At 40.4% G+C, this 26,921-nt stretch overlaps 1 protein-coding gene across 3 annotated transcripts; it reads left to right on the top strand.

Annotated features, from left to right (window-relative positions):
- The first annotated feature begins 5,365 nt into the window (after positions 1-5,365).
- Positions 5,366-26,255, top strand: cxxc5a (CXXC finger protein 5a). Of its 3 annotated transcripts, none has more exons than XM_079651167.1 (4): positions 5,366-5,564; positions 5,687-5,743; positions 14,405-15,427; positions 24,636-26,255. In XM_079651167.1, the coding sequence occupies exons 3-4, from the start codon at positions 14,633-14,635 to the stop codon at positions 24,675-24,677; spliced, it is 837 nt and encodes a 278-aa protein (XP_079507293.1). In that variant the 5' UTR covers positions 5,366-5,564; positions 5,687-5,743; positions 14,405-14,632; the 3' UTR covers positions 24,678-26,255. The 3 variants fall into 3 exon arrangements, with proteins under 3 accessions (XP_079507293.1, XP_079507295.1, XP_079507294.1); XM_079651169.1 differs by having other exon boundaries at positions 5,687-5,747; XM_079651168.1 differs by having other exon boundaries at positions 5,366-5,747.
- The last annotated feature ends 666 nt before the right edge of the window (positions 26,256-26,921 follow it).

The raw sequence follows: 26,921 nt of genomic DNA, 5'->3' as shown, positions 1-26,921 counted from the left end.
ACACTGAGTTGAATGGATGTTTCCTTCTGCACTTTGTTTCTCATGACAACAGGGCATGTTTTTTTTTTTCTTTGAGGGGAATAGTTTTGTTGAAGCTGTTGTTGGCCTGTGGGAAAATGTAATCATGAGAAATTACTCTGAAAAGCTGCAGATAGAGCCATAAGAAATGAATGCAACTGATTATTTAATGTTTAATGTTGTTTTTATAGGCAATCATTTAAGCTTTGTTAGTTACAGGTTTAATATGTGCAATAAGTTCATTTCAATAAGTTCTGCAATAAACATTGAACCAGTCCGGCCCTCGACTAGTAGCCATTTTTTTTATTTTGGCCCACTGTGTATTTGAGTTTGACAAGCAACAGAATGTGAGAGGAGCATTACCCAATCTTATGTTTATAGCCATTAGGAAGCAGCACGAGCTAAATACTGCTTGAGCGCTCACTGAGAGTAATCCTGATATGATTTATTTACAACACACAAATCAGCCATCTCTACAACCAAGTATAATTTAAATTATTCTCTCTAAAGGCTCTTTCTCAGACCGCTTCCTGCCACTAGATGGGGCCCCAACCCTTATGTTACTACAACAGCAATAGCTGGTTGGCTGGTACTGCTACAGGAGGGGCAGTGTTTGCTTCACATTTAGAGACTAATGACACTACTTATTTAGTGGAACAAGCTAAGCAGTTGTTGATGTCATTTTGTCGTGCTTTTGTGTCCTCTTACTGTCAGTCAAGACAATAGAGCCACTAGCTTCCTGACAGATGAGGCTGAGCCTGTGATTAGTGGCAGGATGAGTAATACATCTCTCGAAATGGAGCCAGGGTTGCTCACCAGGAAGCAGGGAGGCTCACTCAAGGCGTGTTCGACTTTGGGCACTTAATTGATAGTAGTGTGCAACATACGTGCTGCATCGTTAAATGTTGCCAATATTGCAGGAACAGATAATACACAAAAGGGAAAGGTTGTTTCTTGCCTCAAAAGATATTGCATTAAATATTGCAATATATAATGTGTACTTTATATTATTACCATTACTGGCTGCTAGTTCACTTTCTTTATATAATGTTTCTCTTTCATTGTATCATGATTGTGTACTTATTGTATTTTATAACTCAGGAGCAAGCCTCTATAATTAATATGTTCTTACCTTTGTATCTGAACTGTCCCCTTAATGTTGTAACATTATAAATATCCCAATTGTGGGACAAATAAAGGATTTCTGATTGCTTTGAAATGACATATTCTTGGATGTGACTGTGACATGTAGACAAACTTATTCTCAGGTGGAGTATTTCCATAACGTCAATGACCTGTTGGCAGCTACATTTGTTGACTCTCTATTTAAATCCTGTTTTTGCTGGCATCCCGCCTGGCACAGAGGGAATGGCACAAAAAAAGGCATATTTTAACATCATATACTGAAGATTATGCAGCTGTTTCCACATTTTTAATTTACGTTATTTGCAGCCACGTCAACTCCACAGGCCATTAATTAAACGAGCCATGATGTGTGTGATTAAATTACGTCACAGGCAAAATGTCTTGGCTCGCATTAATAACAGTTCGGCCTGAGTAGATTAATTTATCTTTTCTTGCTTCTCTGACAGCCCATTGTCCATGTGACGCCCAGAGAACCCATATTGAATTCATTTGGATTTCCTCACTTCCACATTAGCTAATCTGGATTTAGAGCAGATGGAGTGACTCGGTTTTATTCTGATTGACTGGTATTGTATGTGATGTCTAATCACCCAAAGCTTTCACAGCATAATAATCTCATGGTTACACTACATGCTCCAACCCAAAAAAATTACGAAAACATTAGGATAACCATAAATAAACAAATAATTAGCGTTATTGTTTTGTTATGTAATTGACTTTATATTAACTGACAAATCACTTTCCTGCCAAGAACTAGAGGAAAAGATTGGTACCACTTTTGTATCTTTGCATTAGCTATGGACTCAGAGCCTGGAGGCGTTTAGCTAGCTTAGCATGAAGATGAGAAGCAGGAAGAAATTAGAAGGGGGAAACAGCTGGCTTTGGTCACCCAAAAGCTAAAATAGAAAAGCCTACCTACACCTCCAAAGCTCATAAATGTCCACATTTGTATGGAATCTGAAATGTAAAAACAACGTATTAAAGTTTGACATGCAGTTGAACGCCTGCTGGATGTATTTCACCCTGAACTCAGTGACTTCCTAGAGGTTTTAGGCAACTGAAACAATCTGCTGGAGGCAGCTCCAACAGCTGGTAAAATTTGGTGACAGATGATATATGGTATTCTACAGGAAGTGACATCACCTGGCACCCAAACCCAGCCAACTGGAGTGAGCGAGGACGTTGTTTGTTGCCAGTAGATGTCATGTTTCACACATGTTTGGGAATGAGATCAATTTGTAAAAGTAAATGTTTTAATAATATGATTAAAGCGTACTTCCCCTGGACTTTAAATCTTGAGCAACAAAGACAATAAGTCATATTTCACAATCAGAGGCATTTTGCAAGACTTTAAAATCGTTAAATATTAGAATACTTAGTGGTGCATGTGGGGATAGCTATGACTGTATTTTTTCAGGCGGATGAGGATTATATAGGTTAAGGAGTGGATGTAACAAGTCTATATGTGTGTGCTGCTGATCAAAGAAAGAAAAAGTTTAAGCTTGGAGAAACACTTTATAAACAAGTAGAACATAAAAAGCCAGCCTCTTTGAAATAAGAGGGACTGTTCAAAGAGTTTCCCAGTGATCATGTTGAGGGTGTACAGAGCTTGCAACATTCCTCAGTATTGCGGAGAGCTGCGATTTTCATGCCTCGCCCTGCTGCCTTCATCCCTTACGTACCTCTTTTTGGGCCGTCTTCGGGGGCTTTCCTACGGGGCTGGTCATGTGTGCAGCTGGGGATGGAGGCCATGCAACGCTAATCCTCCTCCCCAGCTCAGGAAAGTACCCTGCCTCCCTGTGCAGAAGGAAAACAACAAAGAGCTGAGTGTGTCTGCAGCCTCCGGGGTTCAGTGCACCCACCAGAACATGTCCAAGAGTCACAGCTTGCTGCTCCCTCCTACCCATCTATCCATGCGTGACTCTCCGTCTCTCTCAGGCTTTCTCTCTTTTCAACCTATGAACGACACGACGAACAACCTATATGTAACGTCCGTCTGTTTAATAAGGGGTCGGATTGGGTTTTTATGGAAGCAAAATGTATCCTTTTTATGACAGTCCTTTACTGGTATTTTAAATGATAACATGATGTCCACTTTCCCTATATCTTAAGGCTAATTTAGTGTCAATCATGTCAAGGTCACAAACATTTTTGGACATAAATAAACAGGAAACATTATCCACTTGGTCTAAGGGTTGTAATGTTTTTTCTATAACGATTTTTAGACCTTTTTATAAGTGGCCAAGATAACAGCATCGGATATTTCGGGGAAGAATTATAATCTGATTATAACCTAAACTATCTTTAAAACAACCATCAGTGAGTTATTGGCTATATTGAGCGTAGTATTATTTATTATAATGACACACATTTAGATTTAAACTTTCAGAAAAAGCTTCACGTTAAATTCCATTGTTAATGTTTGACTGGTGCTGACCAATCAAAACAACAATGCTAAAATGCCTGTGTGGAAAGAGGTTAAAATTCAAAAGTAGTAGCAGCATTGCGTGTGGCATGTTGTGTGCTATTTCTTTCTAAGGGAAGTATAATAATGTTTTATAGGTTCCTTCCTTCATGTTTAAATGTGAGGCAAAAGCCATTGATAAAAGGTATTATGAGCAGTGTTGGTATCAGACAGAAAAGTTGGGCACTATTTAGCCATTGAGAAGCTTTCCTTGGCAAGATTTTACCTTATACTTTTTTAGCACAACATGTGTCGTTAACCAGCCGTGAAAATACAAATCTGATGCCTTCTTTCATTTTTTGGATCATTCGATACGTTTTGAATACATATATTATAAATAATAACCTGTGAAAACTGGGACCTATAGTCGCAAAGTACACAACCATAGTCTTTGGAGTAATACTCCAAAAAGAGATACCCATCATCATATTAAATGACAATCATTATTTTAAACATTAGACTTTTGAGTGGAACTAAAAAGTTACATATATGTAATAATTTCCTTGCATTTAATATTGAATTTGAAGTTGCCATATATTAAGGATGAATTTTAGGATTTTCTTTAAAACAGATATGAATAACAATGCATTATAACTTCATGCAAAATCCTTCGTATGGATCATTGTGTAAAATATGAAAGCCAAGTTCCAAATTCAGTTTCATTTATTCTGAAACCTTGGAAATATAGCAATGACATTTCACTTTGAATCATTATTTCAGTTGGCTTTACACTAAATAAATTATAAAATAAATACTGCTGGTGGACTGTATATGAGTTGGGTCACAAATCCTGTGCGTAATTACACATTTGGTCGCTTTGTGACTTTAGTATTTACTAAGTGTGAGTGTCATGTTTATGAGAGCCAGAGCATATTTGTTTGCAGGAAGGTTAGTTGGCTACTGGCAGAGTTTGGTAGAACACCCCCTCCTTTCCTATTCTCTCTATCTCTCCCTCTCTCCAGCTGCCGCGATATTTTCCAGCTCTGGAGCCTCAACCGCACAGCTCGATCGATTCGCATTGATTGTCCCTGACGAGCTGCTCCACTTTCTAGCCAATGTCAGCCAGTCTGCGATCGGGAAGGAGAGAAATGAAGGAAAATCTCTGCCGCCCTGGCGGTGTCATTTCCACACACTTGGGTTGGCCGCCTGCCAGCAGACAGGACAGTGGAAAGAGGTGGAGTGGACTCTGGGGCTGAGCGCGGGGAGGAGCGCGCGGGGATCCGGCTGATCTGTCAGCTTTGCCCGGTGACATGGATAAACTGTTAATAAAATGATGGGGGAATTAAGTGTTTAACCTCCTCCACCCTGCGTCACATCCACTAAAAACAACAAAGTGCAATGTTTAAAATCATCACAACCCCTCTCAACACTTTGATATTGCAGATAATCACATAAAAAAAAAAAAAGTATACCTATAAGCTAATGATATATATATTTTTTTAATTTAAGGAAAATATTAACATTTTAAGGAAAATATTTAAATTGTAGGGAAAAAAATTTAATATAAAAGAAAATATTTAAATGTTAAGTAAAATATCCAGGCAGTTGTGTGTCAAGTAAGCTAATTTGCATAAAAAAACAATCCCTATATATATTTAAATGTTGGCCTGAAGCATCATTAAAGAAACCTCTCAGGTTGATTTTTTTTCTCCCATCAGCCCTCACTTTTATTCTGAATCTCCACCTCTCAGCTGTCCTGACATCACACTGGAGCTCGCGGTCTCTCTCCGTTTATTATTGCCTCAGCTGAAGCGCGCGCGCACCGCGGAAAAGTCCACTTCGGTTTTTCCGCGAAGCTCCAAAAATCTATGAAATGTGTTTGCATGTTCCTCTCTGCAAGCGGGGATGTAGAGGTGGTATTGCAAGGACCGAGAAAGCTGGGGGAACCCACGCGTTCAGCCTCAGAGAAAGTACGCTTTTTCCAAATTAACTGACGGTGAATATTGTTTTTCTTTTCACATTTGTCATTAACAGGCAGCCACTCTGTGGGATTGTGTTCTCGGATAATAAGCTATTTTTCTACCCTTTTCTTTTTTTTGTCACCATTCTGCACGGCAGGCTGAGAGACGGACCCTCGGACTGTGGGAGCCCTCCCCTCGGCTCCGATCTGCTTTGGTAGGTGCGAATAGAAATGGGACTGTGTTTGAAAATATGCAGATACATGGCAGGGGGGGAGGAGGGTGATGGGGGAAGCATCATACTTTGTTGAAGTCTGCTGAAAGTTGGGATGTCATCTTCTTAGGGGTTCAAGTTATAGCGGGGTTGAATCGGGGCTCTTCCTCAAATGTGCGACTGCAGACCCAATGCTGGTGCCGCGTAAAGGCTATCGTGCTTATAGATCACTGAGTCCAGACAAAAGCAGATATTTAAATCCAATTTTCTCTTTATTAACAAAATAAATACAAAGGTTTTAAAATCACCTGTGATGGGGTCAAGGTAAAGCTTGAGCACTGTGCTGTGAACGGGATATTCTAAGCTGCTGTCAGTTGTACTAGACACATCCAAATGTCTCTTTATTATATGGCTCGGAACACTGAAGCCAAACCAGATGCTTTATTGTGAATCATGCGCAATAAACTTAACGCTTCCAGTTAATGAAGGAACAGATCAACGCGCATTAGAGTTGGTTTTTTACAACAATCTTCTTCCTTTGTCGTCACCCTGTGAAGCATATTTAAAACTTTTATTTAACCCTACAATCATCATCACTCTCGTAAAGATGATCCAAATGTCATATCCGTCCTATTTTCCTCCGGGTATCATTAGAAAGTTCCCAGGTAGGTTGCACCAGCTTTCACCGCGCTACCCGGAGATTTACAGCCCCCCCTCCCCATGCAACATAGCACCAGTATCGCAGCTCCAAGCGCTCCTATATGTTGGCGAGTAATTTGAAAGCACAGTATGCAGGGCATGGTTGTTTTCCTCTAACTTTTTGTGTGCCTCATTAGGGAGAATAAGACGCAGCAGGTTATGGACAATGGATGAAGGCTGGAATCTTATTATTGTCACCAGGCTTTTTAACTTCCTCTGTTTGCGCGTCTGCGTGTGTAGCCTTTGCACGATGGTGTGCGCGTCTTTGTGCGCGTGTCAGTCGACAGGAGGTGGGAGGAATAGTGAATGTACGAGAGTCCGCAGACAGCGCGTCTAGAGAGGTAGAGAGAGGGGGGGAGGTTGCATTACGCGTCGCCTGGAATATTGCATTAAGTATTTTCGCGTCTCTAGAGGTGGAAGTCAGCTGCGTTTGTGGCGGGCCAAGTGCCTCATAACCCTGAAGGAAATTAGTCAATATTTTTTTTCTGTTAAAATAAATAACTGACTCCAATTACCTGGCACCTGCGCAGGCAGTGACGTCATCGCAGGACACTTAGTTACTTCAACGCACTGAATAACGTGAATGCTCCAATTAGGCTAAGCTTTATGGTTTCAATTAGTGGGTGATTATCTAAACACAATAATTCAGGATTTCTCAATTGGAAGAAAGTTTCATACCTTGAGTTTCAATGGTATTTTAATTGAATATGAAAGCAGACTATTTGGACCACACCAATGTGTTGAATATTTAAACATTTATGAAATCCAAAATGTTAAAAATAATTGTAATTCAAATGTTTACATTTATTGTCCTGAATCAGATTATTGTCCTGAACATGGGCATCACTTTGTTAGAAAAAGTGGTGTGGACACTTTTTTCAGATAAAAAAAAAAACACTGCTGCATTAGACCCCCGCAAACAGGGGCGCCACCAGGTATTTTGGGCCCCATGAAAAGATAATCACATTGGTTACTTAAACATTTTTTTCTTAATGTTCTAAAATAATTTGGGCCCCTGTCAGTCACGGGCCCTTACAGTATATCGTCCTAACTTTTCACCCCCTTACGGCGCCCCTGCCCGCACACGATACATAAAGTACATATATAGTATATATGCTTACACTACTTTTTTTGACAGTACAGTATATGCTACGCTGCTGCAAAGCGGAGGCAACAATTACGAGTATCTATTCAACTATTACTCATACTAACGTGTTGCACTTGGGTTACAGAAATACACCCAGAAAGTGTAACCAGTCCTCCAGATTGTACATGTTCTCTCAGCAAATACATATTTTTCAAAGTGTACAATTCTTAATGCACATCTTCCGAACATTTTTAACAGATGATCCTAATGCAAAGTTGTGGGGACAAATTTGGCCATTGCCAAAAGGGGTGGGGACATGTCCCTGTTTAAATGGTCCTGGATCTCACCAACAATAGGAAACGTAAACACACTGGCCTTGAATGCGTCCCTCCATTTTGATCCAACCTATTGAACTCCTGAACCAACAGACCATTCATCAGTTGTCACTATATTATTGCATTCATTTTTATACAGGTGTCTTTTTAAAAACTGCTTATTCAAGGGAAGGTTTGGAGCTATTAAGTGTTAAATGAGCTGTTAGTTATCAGACGAGTCAAAATCAACACTGTGGTTGAAGATCTAATCATCCGTGTTATTGCTGGGCACGTACAGTATTTTCTGTACATTTACGAACGATTCAAGCTCTAAAGTTTAGGTAAATTCTCTAATAAATGAATACCTCTGCTTTTATACATTTATTAGGAACCATTAACTGAACCTGTGACATATTTTTACTCACGTTTTCTTTTATATATAGATATATAAAATGTGGATATTTTCACCTTATGGTTTACGAACACCTTTTTGGAAGTGCGCTTACTTTCTTGAATAGTTAAATGTGATGAGAAGATAGTTGCTCATAAAGATATGTGATACTGTTCTTGTCTGAATCAAACATGTTCTATAAAATGTTGAACTTTTTTCTAATTATATTCAAACAAACAAGAACATCTGGATTCAATTTGTGTATACATAGATACAGAGCTGTCATAGTTAACTCTCACTCAATCATAAGCTAGTAGAACATTAAAAGAAATACAACTTCACACACAAACTGATAACCATATATCATAAAGCCACCATCCTCCATATGGTCCTTATTAACTTTACTCAAACAATTGTTCAGCTTCTGCAAATCAGCTGCTGTTGACAAAAAAAGGGACAAATGTGACTGAGCTGATTTAAAAAACAGCCTGGAATTAATGTCAACATTTTACTAAGTGTCTTTACTGATTGAGCAGCAACACTTGCAGTCACTTTAGGAACATTGTGTTATTGCTCCTCAGGTTAGTCAATATTTGATGGGCTACACTAAATGACTTATTGACCAATAAAAGAGTCATTATCCAACACTCAGATTTCCTTAAAGCGTAAATAAAAATAATTGAGTTGAGCCTATAATGAAGATGAGGCCTGAAAAAACAAACATTTCTAAAAGTCATAGAGAGGTGAAGTCCCTCCCTTTTCACAAGGGGAGTTAGTCGGTTCCGTAAGAGCCAGCATGCGGGACCGGGATTGTGGGATTTGTAGTCTTTCTAGTTGCAACAGTTTTAAGACTAACTATGACTTTTTTGACATGGAAATTATTTTTTAAGATTGACAAACATAATATGTGTAATTCATGGCACAATTCAAACGGGATGGAAAGATAAGTTTTCTCTCTCCATTGACTTCAATACATAATTTTTCCGAAATAAGGTTCCATGGGTCGGAAGTAGATGGGCGGGACTTCGCCTGTCTATATGCAGAGTGACCGTTTCTGCTGCAGGTCTAAATTTACCAAACAAGAGGCCACCAATTATTGTTATGGATGTTTCGATTGCGGGATCAGATTACGCCTCTCCGGCTGCACTTGCGCTCTCCATCGTCCAACTGAGCTCATTGGTTTATCGAAGAAAGGCTTTTTGCCTGTATTAATAATTCGGACCATTTATATCCAGATGTGTATATATCCATGCTGCATTCCTGTGTAGAAAATTGAAGAAAAACTAGCATGAAGCTATTAATAACACCTATTTTTAAAATCTGGAGACAGCTCGAGGTGCAAGAAATGCTGTCCCCGAAGCACCTACTAATTACAGTGCTCTTGTCAGGTCAATTCACATAAAGCTTGCGTAAAAAGCGTTTCATATGAAACACAGCGTTAAGTCCATTACATCACAGGAAATTGAGTAAACATCCTCGAAGGACAAAACAACGCCACTGATCAGGTTTCTGCAGCAGAGACCTGACACTGAGCATTAGAGGCAGTAGTGGTTTAATAGACAGTTCATATGAGGACATAAACCTCCGCTGTAAATGATGTGGTGAAGGGATCTTAAGAGTCATGACGCTGGAAATCAGGGGGGGGGGGGGCGGGGGAGGAGGGGTTATTAGCCTGAGACTTTATGCCATGCTGAGGTTTGATGATGACAGAGAGTGTGACTGATAGGTCAGTGGGATGGAAGGAGGTACAGCAAAGGTGGGTGGACGTGAAGATACTAGGTGACCATGCCTTAATTCTAGACAGATGTGATGTATGATACAAATCTGCATACATGTGTTAGTCATTACGCGCTGCTTTGGTAGAGCTGTATTCTTTGTGGCACCAAATGTTGACTATGAGCATTTATACAATCATTCAAATGTGATGATTTTGATTCACAAATCATAGAATAGCTGTTTGCCATTATATACATGTGTTACTACTGAGATGCATCTGCTTGTTTCCTGAACATAGATATAGCATTGATTTCATCATGAAACTATTCAACTGTACACAGAGAGGTGCCTTAGAGACTGAAGCATTTTAGCACTTGTCACACCTCAGCTACAATAGAAATGAAAAGTGTGCATTCTTTAAAATCCCAATCATTTGTCAAATGATTCATATTCACCTGGAGAAGAGTGTGCGACACTGCGTTATTCTAATTCAGCAGGTGTTAGCGCAAAGCAAGTCAGCAGTATTGGAAAAGTAGTGTGCCACATCCAAATTATCCAGGTTGTCATCACTGAAGAACAGCAGCATGTCTACAAGCATTTTCATTTGCCTTTTTTTAACCAGTAGTGTCATCAGCTGGCCAGCAGGACAAAAAGTCCTCTGTCAGATTTCTAATGTAACAGCTGATCAGAGATATATTTTTCTTAAGGTTTTCAAGAAACGCAATCGCCAGCTTGCCAACCCTGAGAGCTTATTTATTCTAGCTATTGATAATGTGCCAGTTTATTGATTATGTGAAAAACTCAAACTCTTTTATCACATTTACTGTTTTCAGATCAGAGCATTTTGCAAAGCATTAATTAATGAAAAAAAAATGTTGATACACACCCAGATTTACTTAACCAAAATGCACCGTTGCCAAAAAGCTAATTTAAGACAATATTACAATCAAATAAAAACCTGTAGCAACGTTAAAGTATTCATAAAGGACCACTAAACACATCATTTCAGGTCCAATATTCCATCAAACCGCAAGAAAACCCCTGATTTGCAGCGCTGTTACGCTTTCAACCACAACTGAGCAGAGAGGCAGTTAGTTTGAGATGCCTTGGGGAAACCGGACCCTGGTCAGAGCTGTAGTGGGAGAAACTGAAACTGCCAGGCTGAGGGGCTGCGGAGCTGGCTCTGGTTCGCTGGCGCCACATCCCCCTGAGCTGGTGAGAATGTGGGGGCTGCGCTCTTGCCTTTGAAGCTTTACCTCCCACTAATTCTGGCCTTCCAATTTCCACACACTGCACAGACACCCCCCCTCCATCCTCTCCCCCTCCCTTTCCCTTTGTTTCCCTTATAAGGACTGGCCCGGCCATTTCCTCAGCTTTTCTGTGGGAGGTGGTATGCTTGTTTGTGAACATGGACAGGTCAGGAGAATAGCAGCATAGTTTTTATTTTCATAGATGAGCAGTCACAGGAATCCTGTGCTAAAAGCCGGTGGATGCATCTCTGTCCAGTGGGGAGTCTCTTAGCCGGCGTACCCTCCTCATAAGCCCCACCGCTCTATTTAAGCTCATGTTTTGTCGCTCTACAGGTTTGGCCTTTAAAAGTAATAGGATATAATATATTTGTAACACAATGATAGCAATCAAAAGACATGCTTAGTTAATAAAAACAAAACTTCCTTTGTTCTGCCTCTGGGTTTTTGGCTGTATTTTCTGCAGCTAAATCAGATTGTTGTGTGAGAGTCTAATAAGAAACACACTCTGTGTATCACGCTCGATCAATGGGCATGTAATTGTTAGTCAATAAATGCAACATTTCATAAATGAATAAACTGCAGTCAGGGCAATACAATTAATGTATAAAGTCGGTCTCAAATAGTGCTTATTAAAATTGCATTTATAACAGATAAATACTGGAGATGACTAAAATAAAAATGACTAACTTTACCTTTACATTTTTTTATTTAAATCTGAGAGTTATGTCAGTTGTGTTCACAAAGCACAGATTGGTAGATCAAAAGGTTCCACTGGGAACCATCAAGAGGGAAATAAGGTAACACATTAGGACATTAAGGAGCGCAACCACATCTGCAATTAAACACAAACTAGTGTGCGTTTGTTTAACGAGATATAGCACACAAAATCACATATTTTCATGTACAATTCAGCATTAAGCGTACAATTAAGAATGTTAAACATAACACCAATTTGGTTTAAATTGGAAAAGGTGTGTGATTTATAAACAAATGTCTTAAGATTTAGAGGGGTAACAACAATTGAGGGAATACAAAATAAAGAATTATTTTGAGTGCGTTTAGGGGCCCCCTTTTCTGTTTAATTGGATATAAACATTGGAGTGGTCCTTAGTGCCATGTACATTTTCAAATTCATTTATTTTAAGCTCCAACCACCGGAATTTGTTATGATAGTCAAGAAAGTCTCCTGGTGAATTTTATTCAAATTCCAACAACATTTACCCCTCTCTCATCAACCTTGAAGTTTAGCCTCAGTAGGAATATTTGGATAATAAACATGAATAAACGTGGTACTCGCACTGTGGGTAGCATTTAGCATGGCTACTAGCATTGCTGTTGACTCATATACATATACTGTTATTGTTCATGTAAATAAATAGACCAGTTTTTATTACTTAGCAAACATGATTTTTAACAGAATCTTTACAACTTTACTTACGGCATTGTCCCTACGATCTTCTACTGGATCAGGTGTTTTACTCTCAGACTCAGAGCATGCACTGCCTGTAGCGTTTTTAAAATGCGTTAAGGCGCTAGTAGTAGTGATGTTATGTATTGCGCCGAGGCTTCGGAGCGTGTTTCGAGTAATCCCCGAAGCATTTGGTGAAGCATATATCGAGGCTTGTATCGTTTTGTGCCAGTGACGTCATCGATGACAAACGAAGCCTCGCTGCCTGTCGATACCACGTGACTGCGTCAGAAAGCGATTCCGATCGGTTGAACGCATGTTTGAACCGTTGAACCACAACGCTCATAATACCCATGGATGTATAATAAGAACCATGGAACGGAATGGAATTAAAAGAGCTCAGACCCTCACTTATATAGAGATCGGAACATTTCATAAGTATAAACAGATACAAGCATACATAAATGTAGGAATAAAAAAATGAATGAATAAATACAGGAACAAATATTATAAAGTGTTTTCAGGGAAATTCAGTGTGTGTGCTGTGGCTCAGCTAGAAAGCAGTTGACTCACGACCGCAGGGTCCCTTGTTCAACGACTGAACAATACGTATTTTTGGTTGAATATAAAAGCTACAGCTAAATGAGATAATGTAGTTAATAAATGTATTCTTTAATATGGTTTAGCCTTTCTCAGGCTACAACATGGTTAAGTTTATGAATTTTATTAAGGAATACAAATCCCTCTTTGCAATGTTTACCAGCCTCCTTAGGCTTTTCTTTCAAAATCAATAAACTGGAATAAAAACAATATTGTTAAAATGAAAATATGATTTAATGTTCATTGTTTAAACTTTAGAGTTATTCTAAGGCTTTACTCATTGGGAACTCGGTATGAGATACAGCACACTGTTCAAATGTCCAATCTGGCTGTTTTACACACTTTGACCAACAGGGGGGTTTGTGTTCAAATGAAGCCCATGATGAAGCCTCATGAGATGAACCCTTTTGCGAACCAATTGGCTGGAAAGCTTCAAAGCTTCATAAGGCTTCATCTCGCCGTCACTAGCATGATCACTAGGCTAGTAGTATCCTCCCGTGAACCGGAAGTCACTGATCCGGATGGAACTAAACAGGAAGTGACGTCAACGCAAGATGTAAACGGAAAAAATATTTACATTAGTTTTAACTATGAGTACAAACAAACAAAACAAACAATATTACTGAAATACTGAACCAACCAAAAGTGTTGAAAACTAGGTAAACCAAAATATATGATAGAGTATTTGTATTTCAGAAAAAAATTGTTTGCATAATTTTATATTATTAAACATTATTGTATTTATTATTTTTCTAATTGTACCCACATTTTTTGGTAGCCTTTTTCCAGATGTAGATACGCCTCTGCTTTACAGTGCTTTACTGCAATTTTCCGATAATAGTTGACCTGCTGCAACTTTACTGTTTTGGTTCACTCATTGCTCTTTTAAAACTCTTTTAAGCTATAACAGCGAAAACCGTCTGTAGCTACACCTACTGCAGCAGAAAGGTAGCAGACAGGTAACACAAAGCAACTATTGGTGAACATAGTGGAGCATTTAGCAGCTAAACAGCTAGATGTTTTTTGCAGGAGTTGGCAGGGACCAAAAACAGATAAAACTGGATAACTTTAGACTTAAGTCAGGAGATCCCTAATGTATGCAACAGGTTTGCCATATCAACTTTAAGGGTGATTCTGTCAATGTTTTTGAATAACTGATTACTAATGATTAATTTGCCCCTCTTTTCTCCTTATGTAAGGTTTTTTTTCTGAAGGCCCATGGAAGAACGTGGATGAGGGCTGAGCTGTAGTGCGGGCTAAAGGCTCCGGGGCCTGCCTGTTGGCTGGTTGATTGGTCCATTTAGGTGAGGCACCACTCTCAAAAGGGGCATAGAACTGACCGAGAAAAGGTCTTTGCTCCCCTTCCTCGCTCACTCCTGCCCCCTTTCCACCCTCACCCCCAACCCTAGTCACGTACGCTCTGGACCATGTCTAGCGGGCTGTCGGAGGGGGGCCGGACAGAGGACCAGGAGCGGAGCAACAGCAAACAAGACTCTCCTGTTATAGAGCGCAGGAACCGCTGTGGCATCATCAGTGAGCCCCTCAGTAAGAGCCTTAAGAAGTCCCGTACCCTCTCCCAGTACACAGCAGTCTCATCTGCCACCAGCTATGGACACAAGGACAATAGTGAGACTAAGCGCCACTCGGCAAAGCCTCAACCGCCTCCGCAGCCGCAGCCCACTGTCTCTGCTCTGATGGCAGCCAAGTTGGACCGAACCCTGGAACAGGTGCTAGAGGGACAGAATGGCCTGCTGCACTTTGCCCAGGCAGCAGCACTTTTGAAGCGGGCCGGTATGGAGCACATGCTCCTGCCTGGGGGCATGGGTATGGGAATTGGCGGTGGAGATTCAGGCTCGGGGGGTAGCGATTTGGAGGGTACGTCTGTCACGGACGCCGTAGGTGGTCCTGTTGACTTCCCATATGGAATTGGGGGTGGTTTCCCCTTCAACCCGGGGCTTTTCATCATGACGCCGGCTGGAGTGTTTCTGGCGGACAGCGCACTACACATGGCCGGCCTGGCCGAGTACCCAGCGCAGAGCGAGCTGGCCTCTGCTATCAACTCCGGTAAAAAGAAGCGAAAACGTTGCGGCATGTGCCAACCTTGCCGACGGCGAATTAACTGCGACCAATGCAGCAGCTGCCGGAATCGCAAAACAGGCCACCAGATCTGCAAGTTTCGTAAATGTGACGAACTGAAGAAGAAGCCCTCTGCTGCTCTGGAGGTAAGTGTTATGATATGCTGTTGCATTGTGGGTTATTCTTTAGAGTTCCCCTAGAAATAGGCCTAAAACATTTAAGTTAAATTGTCATTGTGGGATCAGAAATGTAGGAACTATAAACAGAAAACAGCTGTAAAATCTTTCAAAAATATTACACACAGATTTGCAAACATCTCAAATTTTAGCATTACACCTTCTGGGTTACACTTTAGTGTCACTCCCTTCCGGGGACATATTACAGGGGGGCTTTTTGGTGGGGTGACGGCTCCACAGGCAGGGAAATGACAGGTGGTGAGTGATGGCTATGTGCAGCGTAAGCAGTCACCATGGGGTGTCTTTAATCTGTCCACCAAAACAACACAATCATCCTGTCAGCATCTTTTAATTGGAAGGCTAAATTACTCATCTAAAGGTAACACAAGGCACTCTCTCATGGGCACCCTCCTTGTCCATATGTCTTAATAGTAAAGAATCATTAGGTATGAGTGGAGGCAGTGTGACAGTGAATATTTGTACAGTTTGTGTATAAGTGTACATGCGTGGGTATGTTTGCGTATTTGTGTGCATGTAGCAAGGTCCATCTGGCCACAGAGCTGTCATCTGGAGCACCAGGTGTCAGTGTGGCACATGCGCCCCCCCACCTCATCCCCTCTTTTTGCTGCCGCTGCCCTTCTCTCCGGTGACAGTCCTGCTCATCTAAATGTCCCTCCAAACGTCCTGTCTGTTACCTCCATCGCACTCAGTGGCCTAACTAAGCCAGCATGTGATGGCAGAATGACCAATCATGAAATCAATTTCAGCAGATGTTCCATCTCAAAGGAAATAAACTTTTTTGATCAATGGATAATCGTGTCACTTTGGCATTAGGGAATTGATGGATATGTAACACAGTGTGAACGGGAACCAGTGGAGAGGCCTCTGGTCTAATTGACGCAAACTGGATCTCTGCTTCAAACTGCTAATGGCTTTACTTCTTTCTCTTTATGATGTTGATTGTGGGTGACAGCCTGGCCTCTTCTTTGTGTGATATGTTGCTTGTCCAATCCTCATGTGCTGCTTTTGGCCATCCACAGTGAAAGGCTCCTTAAAGGGCTCCTTGTGTAGAGTTTTCAGTGACACAGTGTTGCGTAATTTTTATGCAATATTAACCTAAAGCTCAATTAATGAATGTTCATGTTTAAGATTGACATGAATATTTAAACCTTTTCACTTGTTTGTGCACAAGGGTTTGATCTTTTTAAAGGCCATGTCAATGTTCTGCTTGTTTTAAACCTACCTCTAGTATTAATGACTTACTAACCCTTTTTGAAAGCATGCCATAGTGTTCTTTAGCAGAGAGTTTACATTTGCTTGAGGATAATGTCCTCTCAAGGACATTTGCATAATGAATTGTTTCAGCATACCAGCATACAGATAAAAGTACATATAGTGTGTTTGCATTCAAGGGACAAAGCCGTAGAAATGTTGTCCATTAGGAGCAAAGGAAGTGACTTTATTTCGGAGCGAGAAAGTAACTTTTAAGGAAGAGGTCATTAGTGGCAGGGTTAACAAAACCATATATTTAAACAGAGGATTTCCTACCAACAGTCAATGCTTTCTGGTATGGCATATTGTTTAAAGATGTGGAACTTGTTGGCTATAGGTTATCCATCACAGTGAAGATCATGTATGTGTTTTAGTTGAATTGTAAAGCACAACCTAATGTGAACAATCTGCACATCATCAAACCAATAACAAACCAATCATTTTAAATGATGACAATAATCTTTGGAATGAAAGATCTCAACACATGACAGGGTACATTTTGGAATAAACAAAGGTGCAAATGTTTTTTATGACAGTAAAAAGGTTGAAACATGAATTGTGGCATGGTCCCTTTGGATGGTGTGAAGTTTAAGGATTGAAATGCTTGTCTTTAAGGGACAATATTTCTAGAAGTTGATAATCAGGCTGATGTGACTTCCTTTTGTTTTTTTCCCTGTTGCATTGTTCAGATGCAAATTAATGAGAGGCTTCATTTGTCTAAGTTGATAATTCAGCAAAAGGCTGAGATGTGTCAGCTCGCTATGTAGGTGGTACGACTCAACGTCTGCAACAGAAAGGAATTCTGTTTTAATTTATGGTTTGCAATTGATGTTGTCATGGCAGTTAGCCTAATACCAGTCGTTCACACCAGTGATGCCAAACCCAAGGGGGCTTGAATATTCATGAGTGTTGATGTTGATATAGGTCATCATTCTGCTCAAAACGTCAGTCTGCTGATGTTGCCAGAGGCCACCTCATATGAAAGACAGACACCCCAGGGTACCATAATCCGCCATGAGTACCAAGTATAATAGCCGTGTGCTTATTGGCTCAAGTAATTGTATGTATTGTAATTAACTTGCACACATTTTGTACTCCTAACATCTGAAAGTGCTTCATATTTGATGTAATGGGTTAGTCAAACAAAGACCTAAAGTGATAGGGTTCATCTCTGCTTGCAACTTCATTTATCATGTGACAATATTAGACAAATATTGTTTGTTTGCTGTGCGGGCAAAACGTCTCTATTATGTATATCTTACCTGCACAAAATCAGTGTTTTTGTCAAATCCATCAATCTGTAAAAATAGCTTTTAGATTAGTCAATCAGACATGACACTTTTTTACTTATCCAAAATGTCAATAATGTGAGCCTACAGTTGGACCAGTTATCAATGGATGTGAAAACATGAATAGTCAATGTGACAATCATGAAATGTGACATCGAGAGAAATGCCTTTTTATAAGAGTTACAAGTTTGGAGTGTCCTGGATGTCTTAGTCATGACACTGACATGGAAAAAAGCAGTTTGTGCCAAAGTGTGCGGCTTCAGCCCACACAGAAAGCGTGAATCAAACCATAACCTCAATCACCCGACAACCCACGGCATGAAATAAAATCTTTGTGACAGAGTAATCTCGGTAATATTCCCCTCTTAGTCATGTGCTTCGCATTACACATTTCTCATATGATTTGACACTGTAAAGTTTGATCTTAAAGAAAGATAAAGTGACTAAACTTCTCTGCATTGCAACATATCTGACTACATTTAAAATGCATCTGGTCTGCAACCTGTTACCTCTTTGCCCTAAACTTGATTTTCAACACACTATCAACTTTGCTCTGACAGCAGTACACCATTTTCAATTTTGCCTGCTTTTTATTTGTCCTCATGCACTCATACATCTCCCATTAGCAGTCTAGTAGTTGTCTCCAATGGCTTTGTTATTAAGTCAACAGCTATTGTTCTGCAGGTGATTAGATCAGAGAATACGGCCTGGGCCTTTCTGCCATGAGCGTGGTGTCGTCAGTACAAGATAAAAGTCAGAGGAAGGAATTCACGGAGGATGTACCGAGTAAGGAGAGAGGAAGCAGTAAATCGTAAATGTCAGTAATAAGTAAAGATGTAATAATGTCAGTGACCGTTTGGTATTGTCTTTAAACAAGGCTTCTGTAAGATACATTCCTCCTTCCCCTTAATTCCCCTTAGACTTGGGCCGCACCTATGCCAGAGGAGAAGATCTTCCTGGCTTTCAGAGTGAACTGCAGTGAGCCTCAGCTGTAGCTCACACAGCCCTGAGTGTCACATCCTCCTCCAATCAAAGATAGAGCGGCACATCTCCGTCGGCTCCGGCTGTTAAACTCGCGATCTTTAAAGGGGCATGAGGTCTTATTTAACTTGTGCCTTGAAGTCAGTTTATCAGACAGTTTTGAGAGATTTGGTTGCAACCCACACTGTTGAGCACAGAGTCAAAATGACTGTTCTGAATCTGCATGTAGTGTTACTGTATTTCTCTGTATTTGTACGAGCCTGTGAGTGGAAACGCGTTGGTACACAAGTGCAGTCCAGCAGCAGTGTGCTTATTTTAAGGGTGTTGACGGTCTCCATTGAAAGCTCATGGCAGCTCAAAGAGGAGCGTAAAATTGGCAAGTGAGGGGGAGTTAGCATGCTGGGGCCTTTGCCACCTCATAGCTCACTGGCTGAAGATGTCTGGATTTATTCTGGGAATGCTACATTTGAGAGAAATAAGTGGGAAGGCAGTTTCTTTATGCTCTGCGTCTGAATACCCTCCAGTGGTGTCAGTCTCAGCGATGCCGTTCAACACAGAGTGAAAGGAACACAGTCGGGGTTAGGAAGTTGTAATATATTTTGTTTTTACTTGTATGTCACTGTACGTTCAGGATGTATTTCACCGGGGGGTGTAATATAAAAAATATCATGTGGTAAGACTGGAGTTTTTGTCTTTATACGCTTATAAAATAATATATGGTAGTAAAATTCCTTGGTTGGGTCAATGCTTCTCAGACACACCCACACCTACTAATTTTGTCCATTGGGGGCCATATGACAGTATCAGACGTTGATATGGGAGCAGCGTATTCCCTCATGGTCTTTCCTGCCTCCCAGACACCGTACACCAGACTGTCAGGACAGAAGAGGCTCATGCAAGCTGACAGGCACGCAGACTGACACCGAGACACACGGACGCGTGGGCAAGTTGCTGGGCAGACAGGGACAAGTTGGAGAGGAAAGAGGAAGCAGAGTGGTATCCAAGTTGTACTGAACACAGCCTGTTGTGCGTGAAGGAAACAGCCTCCTTAAGGCAGTGATAGTGTTTGTAAAATAAAAGTCTTTTTTGGCATCTATGCAAGTTGTGTTAACTGTATTCAAGTTTCATGGCTTTTATTGTAATTTGTTCATAAATAACAGTGTAGTCATGACAATGAAAATCTTAGGTCACAGTCTCCTCCAACTGTGCAACACAATAAAACAGATCAAATAGTACACGTAAATAATATAAAATATAATATAATAGAAACATCGCAGAATAGTCTATATACAGTAATTGGAATATTGATATATATGAGTTGCAAACAGATGAATGTTATGGATGTTCTTTCAAACATAACATTATTATTTTAGGCACATCAAGTTATGCTCTTAGAAAATAAACCTAATGTAACTGTAACATCCATATTTCTTTTACATTTTCGAATAAATCTAGCTTGATCAAGACAAAGATTGGGCATGTTTTATGCTTTAACCATGCCCTGCCCTGACTATGAAATGTGAGCTTGGGTTCATAAAGAGAAATCGTATCAAATTTACATATCACTCACAATTGACCTCTGACAGAGAGCAGAAAAGCTTTGCCCCTAGAGCCAGACAAACAGTGAGTGTGTGTGCCAACTGGAGGTCATTGGTGTTTAGATACAGAAGCTTTAAAGGTTTACACTCGGGCTCTTTGTGAGCGGCAGACAGTATAACATCCCACTTGCACTTCTGCATGAAGAGATGCTTTTCGTTTATGGTTTGAGTTTTTTTGTTATTGTGGGTGTTGATAAGAGAATCCTTACAATTGTTGATAATAAAGCTATGAAAAAACAACCGGAAGGCTCAGCGGTGCCTTGAGGCAGAATTCGTCACGGCTTAAAGTGGCTTACGGGAATTTGCATCAGTAACACCGAACAACAGCTATTACAAGTTGTGCTGGATTTAGCCTAGTTAGTGCAAGAAATAAAGAATACCTCTTTCTTTTGCTTTAGTTGTGGGTAGCACACAAACAGTTTGGCTATGCTACGATAAATGCTCTTGTTCATCGCCCATCGATTTTAGTGATTGGCCACTTCACGCCCACAGAATCCATCTGTTTGAACCTGTACAATCAGTGATGCTGAAAGAAGGCTTTTTCTATCCCTGATCAGCTGCCATTTGACATTGATTGCTCATGTTTGATAGTGAGGAGAAAACGGGATTTATACTCAATGCGGGGGGGGGGGGGGGGGGGGGTTGTGTTATTTTTCTCCCCACACATTACATCATGGTCAGTCCGGCCTTTACCAAGTTTTTGACATCTGTGGCAGCGGCAGATGTTGCTGCCCTCTGACTGTCTTCGTAACAGCTGAGCTGCTTCAGAAAGGTCACCACAGAGACGGATGGCGAGCCAACGATACTTAACACACAGACCGTGAAATAATGTTGGCAATATGTTGGCTGTTCAGATGGCCGTCCATATTAACTTTCATCTTTCAAAGGACTTCCTAAATATGTATGCATTTGCTACATCTTTGATATGAAGTTGTGAGTCTGAATTGAACTGGCACGTGCATATTCGGGTTATGAACAGCACAGTTGTACTCAGTGTCTCTGCTGTCAGATTATTCCTGATTGAGTCCATTTATCAAATAAAGCCCAGTGTGGGCTAAATTAGACCGAGACCAGCAAAGTAATGCCCTTGTTGGAAGTCATTTTACCTGAGCGAAAATGTTTCATTTGGTCAGCAGGAGTTAACTTTCAAAATGAAAGTAAATGAAGCCTGTGGAGCACGAACCCCGCTGCCGCCCAGTTTCATGTCCAGTTATGAACAAAAGCATTCAAAAGTACACTGCTGATTCAAAAGTAGAGGAATGGTTTAAGTGGGCCTGAAATAATAATTGCTGGTATTGTTTTTTTTGGGGCTTTTTGGAACTAATGGCCTAATTGCTTCTGATGCCTTTGTTGAAACCTAATAATTTCCCTGCAGCTGTACCTCAGAACTGCACAACATATTTTAAGTTTGATTATGTTCAGGTTAGACATTATTATTTTGATTAGGATTTCATCAGGATCCCTTCATAATTTTGTATTTAACTTTGAAAGGGCAATCGAGATGAAAAACTTGACAATATTGATACACATTCTGATTTCTCTTTGTTTGGCAGTTTTTTGGCAGTGACTCACCAGCAAAGAGTTGGGACTAGTGCTGCAGGTCCATGAGAGAATCAGGAAGTCCAATATGACTGTTAACACTGCTGAGATTTAACACAACATATGAAAGTTGCCCTTATCAGAATAAAAAAGATCAGATTCAATGTGATCCGTGCTGTCTCCACTTTTTCAAAAGTTCACATATGCACAAAAAAACAAACATATTTGTGTTTTTTTTTGCTTGCAGTGTGAGCATGATGTAGATGTATATGTTCTGTTTCCTTTTCCATTAGATAAGTGTGATTGTATGCATGTGTGTGTTTATCTCCTAGTATTAGCGATCCCATATAAAACCCTCTGCTGTAGATGGAAAAGTAAATCTGAATCCATCCTGTATGAGAATTTTATTTTAACACTTTCACTGTTTGGTGTGATTTCGGGGGTGTATTGTGAGTGTCGGTTAACGTGCCACTGTGTGTGGAGGTGTGTGACTGCACTTGAATACATATTGGTTCGGTGTGAGAGTGTGTGTGGGTGCATAAATGTTTGCCGAGCTCCAGGCAGAGCTGGAAGAATCTGTGCTGCAGTAGAGTTGCACTTTGCAGGACGCCACGAGCGGCTCTCTATCTCCTGACTGTCAGGCCGCGGCTGAGCCCTGCAGCTCAATGCATGTGTGCCACTCTGCTCACTGCAATAAGAGAGAGAGAACGCCTCAGTGCGAGAGAGTGAGGGACAGAGACCGGCAAAATCATTGATGATGCTGTGGGAGAGCTACGCGTGTGGTGGCTAAATAATAAATGTGGGATATCGGGTTTTGTGTGTGAAGCCAGACTAAAGACTGTTCCGGTAGCTGTGCTGAGGAGAGAGGGTCACACAATGCAGGAGTTTTTACATTTGGAAGAAAGAGTGGAATAGAAGCTAATCAACTGGTTGTTGGATTTCCTTAATAAATTCAAAGGGGCCCTCTCATGCTTTTTGGGGTTTTCCCATTCCTTCAGTGTGTTATATAGATTTTTGTGCATGTAAATGGTCTGCAAAGGCTAAAATCCTTTCTCTCCCCCCCTGTCTGAAATGCCTTGATTAGACTCCTTTGTTAACTTCAGTAACATCTGGCGCTTTTCCACTGCAGGGCCTCGCTCGGCTTAGTACGGTATGGCTAGGCCTCGTTAGGCCTTGTTAGGCCAGACTCACTTTATGCTGCGTTTCCATTACAGTTTAGGAACTGGGGTAGTAACTATAGTAACGCAGTGTAGGCGGAGCTGTGACGTCATCTTCAATGCAAACATCAGCCGTTAGCTGTTAGCACTCAGATCTCACAGCTCCTCATATCTGTTCAGAAACTAGACAAAAGTTAAACAAGTACAAACCAAAGACTGTCTGTGTTATGGCGAATACAGTCGCTGGTTTATTTGCCGTTGTTGTGAGTGTGGACGGTCGGAGCATATACTGCGTTATAGCTGATCTCCTTCAGAAAACACGCATTTTAAAAGGTTTTCGCCTGCCATCTTGACTGCAGACTTGTCAAAGCATTAATTCATGGTTTTTACTAACCGGTATCAGTATGTTGTTACGTCGAACTCATTTAGAAACCTGTATTACAATTAAATCACGGTCAAATATGTTCATTTTGTTGTAGTTGCCAGCGATTCTCTCACTAGTTTAGCATACTCGGCCCGGTTGTTGGCCCGGAAAGAACCTCGATTTTTGAGGGCCAGAAAACTGTGAAAAAGTACCCGCTAGCCGGAACTACCCCTAGTGGAAACGCAACCAAAAACGGTCTGGGCACGGCTCCGCGCTGTAGTGGAAATGCGCCATTAGTGACATCACGATGTAACACTCGCACTTCTATTGGCTAGCGCTCTTACACTTCGTATGTGATAGGCTAAGGGGCGGGACATCTCTAAGCGGTTGATCAATCACAACAGAGCCGGCCAGCTAACCAACAGAGCAAACTGGGCTCTGGTTTCAGACAGAGGGTGAAAAGAGGTGCTGCAGCACAGGCAGTAGGAGAAAAATAAAGACCTTTCTGAACATTAAAGCATGGAGACATGTCCCAGTAGAGACACGACATACTGATATGAGCCTGAACATGAGCACAATAGGGCCCCATTAAAGATGTTCTGCTTTTGAGTGTTGAATTACATTGTAAATTCAGTACCTTTAGATGTTGGACTTTTAGTTGTAAAAAAACACAATATGAAGACTCCATTTGTCTCTGATAACGTCTATTATTTTCCTTTATTCACATAACTTTTTTTTTAGATAAATCCATAATGAGACTAATCATTGTAGCCCTAAACAAAATAAAATCAGAAAAACATTCCTCTTTTTAAAGTGTGAAGAAATTATAGATTCCCAGTGAAGTTGTAGATTTGGGGTGTATATTTGCAAACACTTGTATAAATGTGCTGTTTTTCATTAACAACTCTAACACCTCTTCTCTCTCCCCCCTCTCCTCCCCCTCTCCTCCCCACCTTGTCTTCTGTTTTCTCCATGAAGGTGATGCTTCCTACAGGAGCGGCGTTCAGGTGGTTCCAGTAGGACTCCTCCACTCCTACCCAAAGCTCTGCCATCAAGTGCAATGCCAACTCCTGGATTGTCTCCGGAAACAGACACTGGCTAATAAACAAAAACAAGCAACACATAAAATGATAGAAAAAAACCACAAAAAAAACGAAGCAGAACAAAAAAAAAGAATCAATCGGGGTAATGGATGCACCTGCTTATTCCTTGAACCAAAAATGAAGCGTAAAGAAAAGCATATGGCAACTTTCATTCCCTTTTCTATGTTTCCATTTTGGTACCTTTTGTCCTTTTTCCAGCAGGTTTTTTTCTGCCGCTTAAACATGGAACTGTCTCATTGCCAGAAACAGAAATGACGGACTGAGTGTGGACAATCAACTAATTTCTGTGTTTGGTGTTAATGTTGTTCATGTGTGGAAAGATACAGTACTTGTGTAGAGAATGTAAATTTACAGCTATATTTCAAAACTAGTGGCTAATGGCAAAACATTATCGTAATTCTTCACCATTATGTTACTTAAACCCTTGTCTATTTTAAAATTCATTTTGTTGAAGGGTCTACTTTTCAGACGGATCGATGGGTATCTTTTAAAGACAGAAAAAAGGGAGAAAATTGAATTTTACAAGTTAAACTAAAGTGAAAAAGTAATGTTATGTTAGGCTAGGGGTGTCCAAACTACGGCCTGGGGGCCAACTGCGGCCCGCTGTCCATTTTGAATGACCCTCAGAAAATTCTTAAACTATAATGGAATATGGCCCACACCTGAAACTTGTGCTTTCCTTCGATTGTACTTTTTAATATATATGTATAGTAAACAGATAATACACATTAGTATTCCCACTTTTCAAATAAATTCAGTCAATTACATTGGAAAACATTTTATATCACATCTAAGTTGATAAAAAAAAGCCCAATACCTTATTTGCATAACAAGTTTGAAATATACCCTTCCTATTTCCCCTTATTATAAGCAGTCTGAGGATTCTGTTTTAAGGAATGAGCTGCCAACACTTTTTGTAACAACATAAGTGAAATATGGGCTGTTTCTTTTCTTAATGCAAATTCAAGTATCAAGAATAATTGAGCTAGATTTTGATTGGATTTGATAACCTATAACTTCACTTATGATGCAATATACCTCACCTCTAGTGAATGGCCCAGCCCTTCGAATATATTTCTGTACGTGGGCCTCAGTGAAAAAAGTTTGGACACCCCTGTGTTAGGCGGATCTCCAGAGACTCTTCTGGGTTTGCCACTACTGTAATCTCTTCAATCAGCCCTCTTCTGCAACTCCAAACTTTTCCTTTAGTGAAACTGGCAGCCCAATGTTACTCTGGCCCTACTGAGCATGTGCCAAAACTGCTCAGGGCAAAAAATGCTAAGAAACAGCACTTGCTCTGAGTCTACCCTACTGAACGCACTGAGACAAGATTACATTTCTTTTTACTTTGTTGGTTATTTGTTATATTTCATGATTTTGTTATGTTGCTGGGTAGCTACAGCTTTTAAAAATAACCAATCTTTGTATTCGTTTAGAAAATTGGACTGGTTTTGTGAATAAAAAGGAATGCATGTATTTGTGTCGAAATTTACAATTCTGATGTTTGTCTTCTTGTCTATTTGCATGTTGTTTCCCCCCCAAAAAAAACTGCTGGACAAAAAGAAGCTTTAAAAATACATTTTCCATGAGTTTCAAAAAAAGTGTTCCCTTATCTTTCCTAATTGGATGGTGTTGGAAAATTCATCAAAGATTCGGACGTGAGCAGAACTCATTAAAAGTAAATCAGGCGGCGGTATGGATGACCATGATGTCCTTGGTTTGACTGAGATATTTCTCTCACTGCCTATGTAATATCTTCCTACAGTGCAATGACTGATGGAGCCTTGCTATGCTAAGATGTAACCAAAATGATTTAAAAGATGTTTGAATAAGAACAATTCTGATTGCAGTGTTTCTTCAAATTTCATTACACCTCTGGGAAACCCTCCCACATGATTTTTTTAACTCTCTGTCACTCTTCTGAGCCTTCTGGTGACATTTACAACCAGAACATCTTTACTAGTCATGGATTACTGATGGGAAGTTTGTTTTCAGAGCTATTAAGTCAATCCAGAAGAAGCCCGGATAAAGTGTCTGGATGCGTCAAGCATACATGGAGTAGAAGTTTGGATAAAGACTAGTTAAAGCAATGCTAATTCCCCCAAAAAAACCTTTCTGAAATGTGGTCAATCTCACATGGTGTAATTACTGATTCTAATGC

This window comes from Notothenia rossii, assembly GCF_949606895.1.
Source record: "Notothenia rossii genome assembly, chromosome: 9".
Taxonomy (NCBI): Eukaryota; Metazoa; Chordata; class Actinopteri; order Perciformes; family Nototheniidae; genus Notothenia; species Notothenia rossii.
This window is presented reverse-complemented; position numbering and strand designations above follow the sequence as displayed.